The sequence below is a fragment of the Macrobrachium rosenbergii genome, chromosome 3, assembly GCF_040412425.1.
Source record: "Macrobrachium rosenbergii isolate ZJJX-2024 chromosome 3, ASM4041242v1, whole genome shotgun sequence".
In the NCBI taxonomy this organism is placed as follows: Eukaryota; Metazoa; Arthropoda; class Malacostraca; order Decapoda; family Palaemonidae; genus Macrobrachium; species Macrobrachium rosenbergii.
Genome location: NC_089743.1, coordinates 69,034,291 through 69,050,493, shown reverse-complemented (window position 1 = coordinate 69,050,493; position 16,203 = coordinate 69,034,291). Strand labels below are relative to the sequence as shown.

The window sequence follows — 16,203 nt, the reverse complement described above, 5'->3', positions numbered from 1 at the left end:
GTAATTTGTGTAAAGTTTTGTATAAAAAGGCAAGGTTGGGGTAATGACTGGTGGTCAGGAATGGATTACTTCATTTTCAGTTACTTCTTATGGGAGAAATTAACTCAGAATTCGACAAAATCGAATCTCAACACTTCTTCTGGAACGAATTAGCGTCGAGTACCAAGGTTCTACTGTATATATGTAAATGCCATTTCTGAGCCTATACTTGATTTAAGTCTCTGTTTTATGAACAGAAGTTTGATCTCGTTTATCCCGAGACATGTGTGATAGCAGTAACGTGAGCCGGCATCATAGGTTATATCTTTCCCTAACTAAAATCTGAGGACTACTGGAATGAGATACTAAGTACAAAACTAAAACCCTTTATTGACAAAATCAACGAAAAATAACTTCTTAAAAATTACGAAGAATGAAATCCAATGTTTCACATAACTATCAGAAAATCTTCTAAGGAAATAATGCTCCAAAATCATAAACCCCCAATTACAGAAAATAACTCATCTGTCAAAACATGAACACGTCAATCAATTAAAACAGGTCATCTCAAATGTCATACCACTCTCATCCTCGTAGGAGGGAGAGAGGAAAAAGGAATAGGAATGGAGTGGAACAGAAATACCTGTGAAAAAAACAAACGTCACATTAAAAATCATAAAATGTAAAAAATTGCAGAAATACATCTTCCACTGACACAGGAGACACCATGTATTCACAGTTCTGAAAAACGAAGTCTAAAAACGTATATGAATTCTTACTCACTCCACAAGTCCTCTGGGACAGTCTCCATGTGAAAAATCACACATCTTCAGACACACATGAATCGGATCTCACAAGTCCAATTCGAACAACGGTTCCTCCCATTATATTCATTATGTAATGCACGAACGAACGTACTTTTGTATGACATCATTCGAGGTCAAAGTTCGGCAAGACACGCCTCTGTACTTCGAGGCGTCACGAAGTACACGTACACACCATACATTATTAAGAAGCATCCTTCAAAAACCAGATTTTGTAACTGGTTCAGCTTCTAGAACGTTCTTTGCTGAAAAACGCATTTGCCAGCCCGTGTCTTGTCACCAAGGTGGTTTCTTGACCCTTGTGGTATGTGAACGGTTCAGCACTTTTCTATCTGCTGCGCATACAGTGAAAATGGACCCTGCGAATAGCTGACACAACTTTTCAAAGGTCACCTTCATGAGCCTTTACATATATATATATATATATATATATATATATATATATATATATATATATATATATATATATATATATATATATATATATATAATGTTTTTACATGCATATGTAGATATGTATGTACGTATGTAGATAAATACAATAATGGTGATGATATTAATTATAAATATTAGTCCTTAAGAGGCAGAGTTTCTGCGGCTAATGGGAGGAGTGTCGTATTCCTTTTACAACACAGATGTAAAGTAACAGAAGCAGTTGTGTACAAATCATATAAAGTAGCCTTGCTCAACCATTATTGGCAGTTTTTGACAGCAACCCATCATTGTCTCCTTAACCTAAGTGTTTAAGACCATCACCTAAGATGTCTCAAATCAGGAGATTACAAAATTCTTAGCACTACCTTTGAAGTCTTCCCTCTAGGGTCTTGCCCCTACAGCCTTTTTTTGCATGTAAGTTTCATGTAGAATTTCACAAACCGCTCTTGAGATCTGCTTCAATAGTGATCTGGCTCATGTTCTAAGTGAAAAAATTACACGTAACCGTAACTGATGTTGTGAACTCCTAGTTCAAGTAGGCTGTGTGGATCCTCAGAAGACCATGTGCAGAGTTTCAGAAGTGTCTGGCAAAGCATCAAGGAGAACCTTTGGTAGTGATGGTTCTAAGGGAAGGATACTTTATACATTTTGTTATATTTTTACTTTTACCCCTATCAGCTTCCTGACTCGTACAGAGAAGTTCAGAGTTGGAAGGGGTAGATTGGACAATTATGCAATGAGGCCATCGAGCCAGTTTTATTTTAGTCACCAAAGTTTTAACATTGTTTTTTTCTTATTCCCAAGACCTCAGGAAGGAAGCTGGAGGCCAGTTTTGGCCATTTCTAGTCTCAGGTTTATTCATTTTATTCCCTTTTTGATGAGGCATTCAGTTTGGTCTTGGCAGCCTTTCAGAAGGGCAAAGGATGATTTCTGTCAACATGTAGGGCACGTACTTCCACATCCAGGTACTCCTTTGGTCGAAGAAAAGTATTCTCCTCTGTGTTGGAGTTTTTAGCAGTATGGATTCATCTGCTCGGTATCAGTGTACTTCTCTCATATTTGGATGGCTGGTTTGTTCTCACCAGTTTGTTTCTGATGACCTTGAGGGTGAAAAATTGTTTTACTGTATGTCTAACCTCAGAGCTGGGCATTTTTTCAATGTTGAATAATCTGTGCTTTTCTGATCCAGTCAGTTGTTTATCTGTGGATGAAGATTAGCTCTCTCTTCTTGGGGGTTTTTCCAACAGAGAGATAGATACACAAGTTTCTACCACTTTTGAGAACTTGAATGGGTTGGCCGGTAGACCTCAAGAATCTTTACACTGTCCTCAGATGTCTCTGAGGCAGAATGGGAGGCCATCCTGAGAAACATTTGATGTCAGGGGGTTGGAAGGTAAACAACTTACAGCTTTTGGCAGTTAGGATTGGTCTTAAGCAAGCGGACCGTCTAGTCAGAAACAATACGATCACAGTCTTTTCCAATAATTCAACCTCTCGATTCTTACATGAGAATACAAGGAGAGACAAATCAAGAGATTTGTTCAGACTAGCAAAGAAACTTCCTTCTCCTTTGGACAGAGTCCAGCAACATCATTCCTTCACCTCTTTTTGTCCTAGGGAAATATAGTAAACCCCCCGTATTAGCGGGGGATGTATACCGCACCCTCCCACAAATAACTAAAATCCGCGAACACTTAAAAATCCTCTAAAAACACATTTTCTGTTAGATAATTCAAACACAAAATCCCTCAGAAAGTGGTTGTATCTGAGTATTTTAATAGTTTTATCAAAAAAAGTACATTTAGTCATGAAAATTGGAAAATACAGTAATTAGTGAATATTTCTCAGCGAAAAATATCATGAATAGGCGAATTTTATGCGAATAATGTGTATATATGTTCCATAGAGAAATCCGCGAATTGGTAAGTCCGCAAATCATGAGAACGCGAAAAGGGGGGGTTTCCTGCACATTGTTATTGAAGACCAACTCAGTAGAAAAGGGCAAGGTCTTCAGTTGGATAGTCTCCTTCCTCAGGTTTGCTGAAAGTTGTGGAACCTCTGTGGAGACCCAAACACCAATCTGTTCATATGTACCACACCCTCCCGCAAATAGCTAAAATCTGCGAATACTTAAAACCCCTATAAAAACACTTAGAACTGCCTATTTTGATAGTTCAAACACAAAAAACCCTAAAAAAAGTGGTTATATCTGAGTATTTTAATAGTTTTATCACAAAAAGTGCATTTAGTCATGAAAAATATCGCGAATAGGTGAATGTTATGTGAATAATATGTATATATGTTCCATAGAGAAATCCGTGAATTGGTAAGTCCGCAAATCGTGAGAACGTGAACACGGGAGGGCGGTTTCCTGCACATTGTTATTGACGACCAACTCTGTAGAAAAGGGCAAGGTCTTCAGTTAGATAGTCTCCCTCCTCAGGCTTGCCAAAAGTTGTGGAACCTCTGGGGAGACCCAAACACCAATCTGTTCATGACTGCCAAAAACACCACAATCCCAGTTTACTGCCCTCCATGCCAGGTTCATCAGGCATGGGCAGTTGATGCCTTCCTTCAAGAATGGTCAAATATACACCTCCATACTTTTCCTCTGTTTGCTGTTTTGAGGAAATACTCAGCAAGTTGTGAGCTTTGCAGAACACAAGGATGATTTTGATAGCTTGTTGGTGGCCGTAAAGGGAATGGTTCCCCTAACATCCTTTTGTGGCAGATGTTCCTCGTCTTCTTCCATTCAAGAAAGATCTTTTCAGACAGTCTTACTTGAGAAGACTCCATCAAACCTCCACATGTTTCTTCTGACTGCGTGGAGATTGTCAGTTGTCTGTTACGAGCCAAGGGCATTTCTAGAATTGCCAAGAAAGCAGTCCTTTAGTCTAGAAGGCCCTCCACTGTTAGACATGTGTATCAATAACAGTGGTCAGTTTATTGATCTTGGTGCATGTCCAGAGTGATATCCAGCACTCATTCACTAGATATCCTAATTTAAGTTCTGCCAGTATTGCAGGTACTGCAAAGCAGTTTTCTTTCACAGCCATCAAAAGATACTGCTTTACATTGTATTCAGTTCTTCATCATGCTGACTGGAATATCACTGGCAGTTTAAAGTTTGAAGAGGTTTTCTATCTTTTTTGATGGAAATTTCAATCTTCCTATTGTGGTTTACGATGAAATTTAGCCGTAATCCTCAAGATTTTAATATAACCTCAGTTTGAGCCTTTTGATAAGGCATCACTTAAGAACTCTGAATACACTTTTCTTTTAGCTCTTGCTGTGGCAAAGTGTGTTAGTGAACTTCAAGCCCTTTCATGTATGTGGGCTTTGCTCTAGTGGCAACCTCTCTTTTCTTTCATTGCTTAGAGAAAAGATATGAGTGAAAGCCCTTCTCAGATTTGTGACAGTGCCTGATTTAACTGCTTTGGTAGGCTATGAAGAAGTGGCTGTCTTATGTCCAGTTAGAACTCTTAAGAGTTTATATTAGAGAGCTTCAAGCCCTTTCTTGTATGTGGGCTTTGTTCTAGTGGCAACCTCTCTCTTTTCTTTTGTTGCTTAGAGAAAAGATATAGAAGTGAGAGCCCTTCCCAAGTTTGTGACAGTGCTTAATTTAACTGTTTTGGTAGGCAATGAAGAAGTAGCTGTCTTATGTCCAGTTAGAGCTGGTAAGGGTTTACCTGGACAGACATAAACCTTTAAGAGGAGGAGTTAAGTATTTATCTGTGGTGTTAGGAGACCAGACACTCCTATGTCCAAGAATGTTTAAGTCAGTGCACACACAATTGATTCTTGAGCTTATACCATTTTTAAAATAATCCTCATGGCTTCCATACTGTAAGCATTTCTTTATTTCCTTTAAAACCTTTTGCTGGAGAGGTTTCATCTCTCCTAAGGTGTGCGGCTGCAAGGGGAAGGTATGTGTGAGACTGGCCTCCTCCCTTTCTCCTGTCCTTCCTCTTCCAATGGGCAGAGGAACTGCGAACTAGCCATCACTTGCTGGACAGGCGTGCATGCAGGTGATCTAGATGACTGAGTATCCTGTCTATAATCTAGCTCCCTTTGGATTAGTAGCTGCAAATCCTTCCTTCTCTCTAGCAAGGGGAGAGAGGGACTGACTATGAACAGACCAGTTGGTTATTCTTAGCTTTATAGTCTCCAACACTGTGGGTTCATCCTAACCTTTTCAAATCAAGGATATTGCATTCCATTAATTCGAAATGCCAAGAAGTCTGGCATTTGAACATCTCTCTTGTTCATTAGATCAGAGGTACAGTCTCCTTCCTTCGCTCTTTCAGTACCAAGAAGAGAGTACCCAGGTGAGCTGAACTACCAGTCAGTTCAGAGATTTACTCAGAATCTTCCCTCCAAAAGTAAGTCCCCCATATGTAAAGACAGGGTTTGTATTTGTGTAGGAACAAATGACAAATTTTAAAAGTTATTTTGTATTTTTCCTAATATACAAACCTGAGGTCTTTACATAAAGGGCCCACCTCTTACCACCCCTCATTTTCTTACCTGGGCCAAAAGGTAAACTGCGTAGAATTGAATGCTCACCAACTTGGTGGGTTGTGCTTCCATCCTTACCAATGGTAGCTATTACCATAACCTTGCAAAAGTTTAATGGCTGGTTTTCCAGCTCACTAAAAGTTAATCCCATATGTAAAGAACTCAGGTTTGTATGTTAGGAAAAATATAAATTACTTAAAAAATTTGTCATATTTTAATGATAAAATTATTTATTTGGATACTGCACTTACCTATTGCTAATTATTTATTTGGATACTGTACTTACCTATTGCTAAAGTGGAAACCCACCCAGCCTCCCCACATCTTAGTTGGTGGTCATGAAGAAATCTGACAAGAACCTAAACATTCTAACGCCACCTAGTGGGAAACAGGTGATTACAGAGACAGTCCTAGCGGGTTTGCCAAGCGTTGTTTTGTTTTATTTTGAATGCCAGTCGCACCTAATGGTACAAAGATATAACCTAACTTTAATAGTAGGTAAGTATGCAGATAAATAAATAACTTTCATATTGTGGCCATAGAGCATTTTCTTTGTATAAGCTTTTATTTCTAGACCTATCAGATACAAGAAAAAGAGCAGAGGTAAACATCTGCTTGTGCCTGGGATCATTGAAGGATTGTCAATCCTTGCATAATTTAAGGATTAAATTCATTCCTGAGAACTTTCATGCATTTAGAAGTATTGACTCCTTGTAGATTATTATGTCCATCTGTCTGTCTGGGAGTAGTTTCATTAAAGTCATTGGTTTTGATGACATTGTATCAGAAATGAAAGAGCTTTTTTTCTTAAATCTAAAATGGAGATGTTGTGAAGGCAAGTCTTCAGTTCTTAAATCATTTTCACATATTTCGTTTTTGTGTTGATCTTTTACCAGAATATGTTTTGTTTCTCCATGAAAATGAATGTGATAAGTAATTTTGGGTAGCATTTATGGTAAATGTCTTGGTGTAATGATCATTATTATATAAAAATTCTCTTATCTGCTAAACAACACATAGGTTCCGCGTTCTACCCTGCTAGTAAGATAAGTTGGTGATGTTGGTAATAGTCTCCTTGTATACAGTATTATACTTTCTCTAAAATATATGACATTCTTCAAACCCAGAACAGTATTGCTATGAAGTAATTTTATCCCATCTTCAGATTGGTCACACTTGATTGACCATGCATATTTAAACTTGAAGTTTTAATAAAGACAAATATTTTGTTGGTTAGTTGAAACTACATAATAATAGTAATAATAATACTCTTATTTATTATTCATTACTTTTCATATTTACAAGATTGATATTTCACTTTTTTATATTTTGAGTATACAGTAAACCCCCCGTATTCACATTCTCAAGATTTACGGACTCACGTATTCGGGGATTTCTCTGTGGAACGTATCTACCCATTATTCGCGGAAAATTCACCCATTCGCGGTGTTTTTCACTGAGAAATATTCACTAATTACTGTATTTTCATATTTTCATGCCTAAATGCACTTTTTGTGATAAAACTATTAAAATACTCAGGTATAAGCATTTTTAGAGGGTTTTTCTTGTGTTTAAACTATCAAAATAGGCAGTTCTAAGTGTTTTTAGGGAGGTTTTAAGTATTTGTGGATTTTAGCTATTCATGGGGGGGGGCGCGGTACGCATCCCCCGTGAATACGGGGGGTTTACTGTATTTTGTAAGTAAGGTGTTTTCTATGTGTACCATGGTATCTGATATAGTATGTACATTTGCAAAATCAACTAATTGTGAATAGGCACCAGTTGAGTAGGGTCATAGGTCATGGTTAGTCTGTTTTTTTTTTTTCTATAGATGTCAGACTCGGGACTGTAATCCTTATTTTCTTGCATATTCTCTATGGTTTGCAACTTAACATTATTTACAGGGATTTTGTCTTGCATTATTTAGAGGCTTTCCTATTTTAATTCTAAATTTTGAGTGGTGCAGTGTGGTTCCTGATAATTTTTGGGTAATTCATGTGTATGAATAATATACTGTGTACAATATCTGGGGAAACTGAATAGGACAGGTATATACTATTCCTTTTGGTATTTTGAGGTTTTTATTTAAAGATAAAGTCTTAGGCTGGTAGGCCAACTCCCATAGTTTGTGGTTGAGGCATATATGAGCATATGTGGTGTACAATTTTATGAAAACATTACTAAGTAAGTTGTGTTGTTGGTGTGTTCATGGAAGATAGCACAAATATTTCATGAAATTTTTTCTTTACTTATTTTTCCATGTTTTCACTTAATTCATTGTTTGCTGAAATCTCAACAAGAAACATAAAGTTTGTAAACTTTTAAATTCCTCCTTGCTTTTTTTTATTTGTGCTTGTTGTGACAAAAATTGATGTCACACACAGTAAACATTTGTTGCATTTTCAGGTTGGCATAGGTGGCACTTCTCCAAGCAAAGCATTAATTTCTCTTGTAGGATATGGAGAGTCAGGCAGTGATGATGACATGGAATCTGATGCTGAAGTTGAGGAGGCTCAGCAGGCATCTAATAATGAAAATAAAAAGGATGACATGGAGGTTGTTGCAGTGCCAACAACATCCAGCTGTGCCACTGCACAGGGCAGTGCAGCCACGTCTTTGGATAATCCTGAAAATGTGCCAGTTATTGATTTAGCTACAGATAACTATCGTTTTACTGTAGATATAGGCAGTGGTACTGATGATTCAGAAAGTGACTCTGATACTTCATCTTCATCATCCTCCTCTTCTTCATCCACTGTATCTCTACCCACTTCATCAGAAGAATCAAGTGATGATGAGATACCTGTGAGAAAGACTACAAAGGCTGTACATCAAACTGGAGAGAAGTATGATTTTAGCACTTTAAAGCTTATGGTTAATTATGTTAGAATTTGCCAGAATTTGTTGCCCAAGAGGAGCTAGTAATGAGGTCATTCAAGAATTAAGGGGATCGACGCCTAAAAAGACCAATAATCTTTAAAAATTCGATTTGCTGAAAAAAATTCTATGGCTTCAGTATAGGGTTCAAGAATGTGTCCACGAAATATTATGCTAAAATTTGCCATATTTCTCTAGTTATGGCCTAAAATGTAACAATAACTATATACCCATAAAACACCAGTAGCGCAAATGATTTAGTCTGGTATAGTTTTTATGCGATATATATTACGAAAACCTCCTTTGAAATGAAATGTATAATGTCAATAATATCCTACTCGGCACCTTTTTAGTTATTCCTAGCCATGACAACGCACCGTCATAATACCATGACGCCGACTGTGGCCGAGTTGCCTATAAACTTCAAGCTAGAAGGACACGTTTTTCATGCTCGCTAGCCTTGACTGAACTCTGTATTTTCTGCGGTGTTTTTGTTTTTTCACCGTGCCTAAAAGGTCCAAGAGTTCACTTCATGCTTCTAGAATGCGGAAAAGCCAAGTGGAAAAGTCCACGCGAGAAGTAGAAGAAAGAGTTCAAGAAATTAGTACCATAGAGGGGAATGGAGCGACGGAGAGAGAGAGAGCTGTCGCCCATCAAACGGCGCAGGCAGCGATCTCTGCTGACCAGAGACCAACCACATCCACCCCTAAACGCCTTTTTATTTGTTCGTCACTACCAAAGGGCAAAGATATTTTAGAAAAAGAAAGCAGTAGCTCGGAGGCTGATACTGTAGACGATCCTGAAAATAAAATGATCATAATAAGTGAAGCAAGACTTGATGAATTACTTGAATCACGAATCCCTAATTGTGAATGTAAAGTAATTCCCAGGATCCATTTGGCAAGGGATGGATTCGAGACACTAATAAAAAAAGTGTAGGCAACTATGATACCCTAGAGTAATACCTTGCAGCAAGATCAGACAGGGGGGGACCAGGAACCTAAAATTTATAAGAATGTGTCTTAGGCACATAAATAATCAATTAATATTCTTATTTATAATCATTTTGCATTAATTAATACCCAAAAATAAAAATTAAAACCATAGAATTAATTGTAACACAGTCTTTGAAGTCCCTTTTACTTTTTTTATGTAACTAAAACTTTGAAGGCCCGTTTCTCAAAACATAAGTTTTTCGCCTTTAAAATGCATCTCCTCCCTTAGTATTGGACCAATCTAAATGAAATTTTAAATATAACATGGGGAAACATGGTAGATTAAAACAAAGCCGGGGATTTTTAATATTTTGAGTTTCTGATTTTTGGCAATTTTTTTTCTGTAATTTTTCCGGGAAAATTTCATAAAAAAAAAAAATTCATATCTTGAAAAATAATTGAAAAATCAAAAATCCCCAGCTTTGTATCGAAGGTCCATATGTGTTTTATACGTGGTTCAAATCTCATCCCTTAAAACCAAAAAGCAAAGGAGGAGATGCATTTTGAAAATGGCCATTTTTGGCCGAAAAATGCTCTGACGTCACAAAACCTAAGGTCACTGAACAAAAATTTTTCCCCCAGAAGTTCCACACAATATCCTTTAACAAACCCCCTATATATCAACAACCTGTCGTTAAAAAAGTCGGAAACCGGCCGATCCCCTTAAGATATGATACAGTCTTTGCACATTTAACTGATTTGTTTTGGCACTAAAAAAATACTTGACAACTGCCGTAGAGTGTGTTGTCTCCCTTTCTAGACACACTTAAGGACAAGAATCTAAACATATGGGCTCCAGAGTCCCCCCATTGACTGAAAATAATCATACCAAGTGTGTCTATTGATCTGAGCAGATTTTTTATTTTGCTTCTCAGAACTTGACCAGTTCTCACTTTTCCTTTATTTTTTCTAAGTGTATTATCCTCTTTGAACTTCCTGTTGTGTGTCTTTTTTTGATTGATGCTACAACAAGTCTGCTCCCGCTAGATGAGCTACTCAAGCAGTTGTAAAGTGATGAGTTTTTAAGTAGCAAAGCAAATAAGGTTTTAAAAAAAATTATTTTATGTAAGTAACTTACCATGTAATTACAAAGCTATAGTTTCCACTTTAATGGCAGCTTAGATTCAAAATTTCTTGGGTAGGGCTTCAGTATGCAGTAGTTTGCGAAGGTGATCAGCCCGCCCAACTAACGTAATATTGGAACGACCCAGCAAACAAATGTCATTCGATTCCTGCCGTCCTTGGTGGCAACACCTGGTCTGGTAGTAGCTTTTTTCATTATTTTCCCAGTTATTTTACTGGATTCTGAGGGAGGATTCTTTAAATCAACCGTCGGAACACGTATATTGTAGCTTTCAAGCTGAATCTTTCTGGATGAGTTTTTTGTTATTTTATTTTATACGTTGATTCGGTGATCATCGAGCCGCCGGTAAACGACGCCATTTGCATTGATGGTTTGTTTACTGGTTAGGCTTCTGTCAGCACCGATAATAGTTTTGCATTAAAAGTACTTCTCGGATGTTTACTGGCTAGGCTTCTGTTGGCGCTGATAATAGCTTTGCATTACAAGTAATTCTCGGATGTTATGACATTCCAGCATAAAAGTAAATTTTATGTTACGCATTTTCATTAGGTCATAACTTTGGCAATTTATGAATTGTTTTCTGGCTATAAACTACTAGTGAGCCGCTGATAATAGTTCTCTTTTTAAAAGTAATTCTCGAGTGTTATGACACTCCATTATACAGTAAAGTAATTGGTCTAGACACTATTATAAAATAATTGGTGTATGTTAGGTTTTTCATTAGGCCATAACCTTTGTAATTTATGAATTGTTTTACGGCCTTAATATATGAGCGAGCCGTAGATAATAGTTTTGCCTTAAAAGTAATTCTCGGATGTTACGGCATTCCATTATAAAGTAATTGGTGTATGTTGTGCCTTTTCATTAGGCATTAGCTTTTGCAATTCATGGGTTGTTTACTGACCGTAGACTAGTGGCGAGATGCCGATAATGTTTTTGCTTTAAAGTAATTTCCAGGTGCTATGACATTGCATTATTATCTTTCATTAGGCCATAATTGCCTTGAAAGTAGTTCTTGGGTATTTTGCCATTTTATTAGGCCTGTAACTTTTGCAATTGTGATTTATTTACTGGACCTATGCTTCCTGGAAGCCTCCGATAAATAAATTTTTGACGTAACCATCACACCCTCCTTTGTAGAACTCAAAGCATTAGGTAAAAAGTAGTAAGGAGAGAATTGGGGGTTTTTGTTGGCGGTTACGAGTTGACGTTCTCGACAGCCAAGAACCAGCTCACGCTTCTAACCTTGCTGGCACCGATCTTGGGCGCCAGCTTCACCCCCCAGCACCCTCTCTTATGCACTCGGCGCCAGCGCTAGCTCCCTGGCACCAATTCTCCTACTAGATGTCTTACCACATGCTCCCACACGTGGCTCCCTTGCTTCCCTTTCCATACTTTTGCCAGTCTTGTGTCTTGGTTAACAGATGTTAACCTTATTATAGTGAAGTGTTGTGCAGTGGAGGAGGTGACTACTTGTCCCCCGATGCTCCTAGACAGAAGGTCCCTGTCAAACTCCCCAAATTCGTGGGAGGAGGCATACTGGAAGTCCAAGGGAGGTCGGGGTTCCACACGGGTTGTTGCCCCCTCAGTTGAGCCTGTTGCAGTCCCAGGTATCGGCAGACAGCCACTGGAAAGGCGTCTTGTTGGATGTGTAATGGAGGAGGTAACTGTCCGGCCCTAACAGTTTTCATAAACCCAGTCCTTGTCAGACTCCCCTAAACCTGGGAGGAAGCATACTGTCAGTTCATGTGAGTCCGAAAGGGTTTTGCCCAGATAGTTACCCCTCAGTGGCGCCTGTTGTCTGCAGGTCTCGATGGACGGCCATTGAAAAGGCATCCATAAAGATGTGCTTGCCTTGGCCGTAGTGGTGCCGATGACGTTTTTTTGGTTTACGGATCCCAGTGTGAACAAGATAAGGATTCCAGTGTGGACAAGAGGCTCCAGTTACACTTTCGGGATCCCAGTGTGGTTAGTTATGGATCAAAGTGTAGACTAGTGACGCCAGTGGCGTTTTTTCGGATTTATCACAGCCATTGCAAAGATATATTTCCCAGTTTTGGTGCGTCAGTGGTTGTCACATTGCTCTCCGAATCTGGACAGAGTCAGAGAGCGCCCAAGTTCCGAGCGCCCAAGTTCCGAGCGCCCAAGTTCTGAGCGTCCAAGTTCCAAGCTACCTAGTTCCGAACTCCTGAGTTTTGAGCTTCCAGCTTCCGAGCTCCCAACTTCTGAGTGCCCAAATTCCGAGCTCCCAACTTCAGAGCACCCAAATTCCGAGCTCCCAACTTCTGAGTGCCCAAATTCCGAGCTCCCAACTTCAGAGCACCCAAATTCCGAGCTCCCAACTTCTGAGTGCCCAAATTCCGAGTTCCCAAGTTCCGAGCGCCCAAGTTCCGAGCTCCCAGGTTCCGAGCTTCCAGGTTCATAGTTCCGAGTGCCCGAGTTCCAAGCTCCTGAGTTCCGAGCTCCCGAGTTTCAAGCGCCCAAGTTCCGAGCTCCCGAGTTCCGAGCTCCCAACTTCCGAGCTCCCAGGTTCCGAGCACCTGAGTTCCAAGCTCCCAACTGCTGAGAGCCAAGTTCCGAGTGTCCATATGTGTCCGAGTGCCCAGTGTTCGAGCTCACGTTTGTGCGTCCACTTGTGTCCTATGCCTACTTGTCCTCCTGTCTGTTTCAAGCTAGCTATCAGTTATCTGACACCACACTTGGGACTACGGACACTACCTCTTCACTTTTATACATCGGCTTTGTCCATTCCTGTGCTTTGTTGGAGACCATTCAGCACCAACTTAGTAATTTGTTGGGCCTGTTACACCGTCCACCGAAAGTCTAGTGTCCGAGTGTCCAGTGTCAGAGCACTCAGCGCCAGAGGCTCGGCGCCTTGGATTGTTTCCGTGCCCTGTCATGTACGGACTTGGAAGAGTTTTTCCGCTCTTGTTTTGTATTTTCTAGAAGGAGATCTCTGGTCTCTCTTCTACTGTGAGATTCACACATTTGTAATGGGCTATCGCTCCCAAACGACACCGTTCTGACACAAGTTTTGGAGCGCTCGACATTTTTTCTTGAACTCTGCTCCTGACGATGCTGCATGACAACAGTTCTTCATTTCTCTCTCTTAGACAATAGATGAAGGTCAAGAGGGAGACATTTCAAATAGTTCTTTCACTCATTCTCCAGGGTGACTGGATAGGAGCTTCGATATGTAGGGAGCACTCTTCCAGATCCCCGTCCGAACCCCAGAGAGTTTTTTAGTTCCACCTTTTGGGACAGGGCTTCCCAATTGGGAGTCTTTGCTTTGACCTCTCGATTACCAGCTCTTCCCGCATTTGACTTCCCCCATTTGTCTGAGCCTTACTTCAGTCTTTACATGTCGACTGACTTCATTATCTTTAAAGAAAAGGAGCTCACATGCTGTAACAGTAACCTTTACCGGGACAGGGAAACACAGCCAGACACCTGCGTGTTGTTTCTTAGCCCAGGTTTCTTTAGTCAGCTTTCCAGTGGTGGCTGTCTGAACATGACTTGTGCAAGGGAATTCCTTCTTCTGCTGAACTTAGTTCTAGTCTTCTTCTCAGCACCTCAGATCTAGGTCAGAGGAGCCCATTTAAAGAACCAGGAAGATATCCAGGACTCGGTCCCCAAGAAAAATGGAACCTCACTTATATTTTGGAAAGCTAAAGCGTTTCTCTTATGACCCTAGTACTGTTCGACCCTAGCTCTATGGTAGTGTGTTTGGATTAGACCTCAGTCCTAACATCTACTGGAGCAGGGGAGCTGGATCCATTGTTCCCTCTCAACCAATCAGCAGAGTTCTTCCTCTGTTGACAGATCAATCAAGTCTTCAAGTTATTTGATTTATTCAGGGACTAAGCGTCGAAGGACGTACTGGGCCGTCAGAAGTGTGTCCTTCCCATCATGGCCTTTTGATCCCCTGAGTTGTCATAATCTCTTTATTGTATGAAGCAAGCCAACATTGGACCTGTTTACCTCTTCAAGGAACCTTTTACATGGTCGAGGAAGTGCTGAACAGTCTCAGGCTCAGTTTCCAGTTACTGGTGGACTCTTCAAGATCTTCCCGAAACTGTCTCTTCTCAGAAAACCCTAGCTTCAGAGATACTACCAGGGGGTCCGCTCTTGCCCAGACAGGCGCCGTACTGTCCATAGGATTGTCTTCCGAAGAGTCTTCAAGATATGTTGCAGAGGCTATTACAAGATTCAAAAGTCACCCTTAGTGGTTGTCTTCCAAAGCTGGTGTCTCAGACTCTTCGTCTCTTCTTTTTAGACACCTCTGACCCTGCTGTAGATTACCTCTTTGTTTCTGAGAAGATCTAGGTTCTCTCGCTTTCCTTAAAGAGATACAGATCTTACTTGTATCTGGTTAAGCACAGAGACCTGGATCTTTCATGTTCTTCTCAAAGACCTTGCAAGCCTTTTTCACACCCAGCTAGGAAGCAAGAGATGTGTTATTCTTGTTTTTCCTTTGATTTTAGCCAAGAACGAGGATCCATCCAAGACCTGGATCCATTCTTTCTCCCTTAGAGCTTAATGGACATCCTTGGCTTCCAGGAGCTCCGTCCAGCTCCCGAATCTGTAACTCGCCTGACACCAGCTGTAACCTGGTGCCAGCGGATGCTCCAAGCACCCAGGAGTGCTCACCAATTTTGAGGGAAAAGAGTGAACTCTCTGTGCAATTGGAGTTTTTAGGTATTTACCTGAACAGGACTTGATAATCTAGAGGGCTTTCTTGTCCTTTGATGTTTGGTCAAGAATCCCTCACCCTTGGATTAAGATCGCATTGTCCTTCATCTTTAAGAGAATTTCTGAAGCACACTCAGATTCAGAAGAACAACTTTGCCTTCTTTTAGTGAAAGCTAAGGTCATCTGAGCAGCCTCTACTTCTTTAGCTTTCCTCTTTCAGGCACATATGTCCCTTACTTCCGTTTGGCACCAGTCTACTGGAAATATATTGTCCTTCACGTCTCACAGGCGCATATGGCCATTACTTCCATTCTGCATCGACGTACTGGAAGTATAATCGTCCTTCACATCTCACTATCTTAAGAAGTGAAACCTGAACTTCTAGCTCCGCTGGCGCCCAGCTCTTCAGGCGCCAGCTACAGTCTGTCTTCAGCTTTAGAGCTTCCAGAGCATCGAGCTGCTAGCTTGCCTGGCATCCAGCTCACCTGGCACCAGCTACAGGGAGGAGTCAAACTGGCAGCCTAAGAGAGGTCAACGGGGTCTGCCCCCAAGCACTCGCCCCCTCGGTTCAGTCTGTTGAGGAATCCCACACTGCAACCAAAGGCCGTTGGAAAGGCCTTCAAGTGAGCGTTCATTGTATGTCCTCCAGCTCCGAAGATTTTAGTCCCAGGCGTGCATGGCGCTATGTGGATAAGTCACGCCCACTGCAAAGGCGTGCAGTGGAGTTTGAGATTTCCTCCCCTGTTCCTTGTAAGAAGAGCAAGGATTCAGCGCGCCCATCGTGTAGTCATTGGGACAC

The 16,203-nt window shown here is 40.4% G+C and overlaps 1 protein-coding gene across 5 annotated transcripts in view; it reads left to right on the top strand.

The window, feature by feature from the left end:
• Positions 1 to 16,203, top strand: part of LOC136825117 (H/ACA ribonucleoprotein complex non-core subunit NAF1) — a 66,931-nt gene that overhangs the window by 16,217 nt on the left and 34,511 nt on the right. For all 5 annotated transcript variants that reach the window (XM_067081168.1, XM_067081175.1, XM_067081162.1 and 2 more), the window contains one exon: positions 8,163 to 8,602. In XM_067081168.1, coding sequence (XP_066937269.1) covers positions 8,163 to 8,602 — 440 coding nt within the window. The remainder of the gene's footprint in view (positions 1 to 8,162; positions 8,603 to 16,203) is intronic.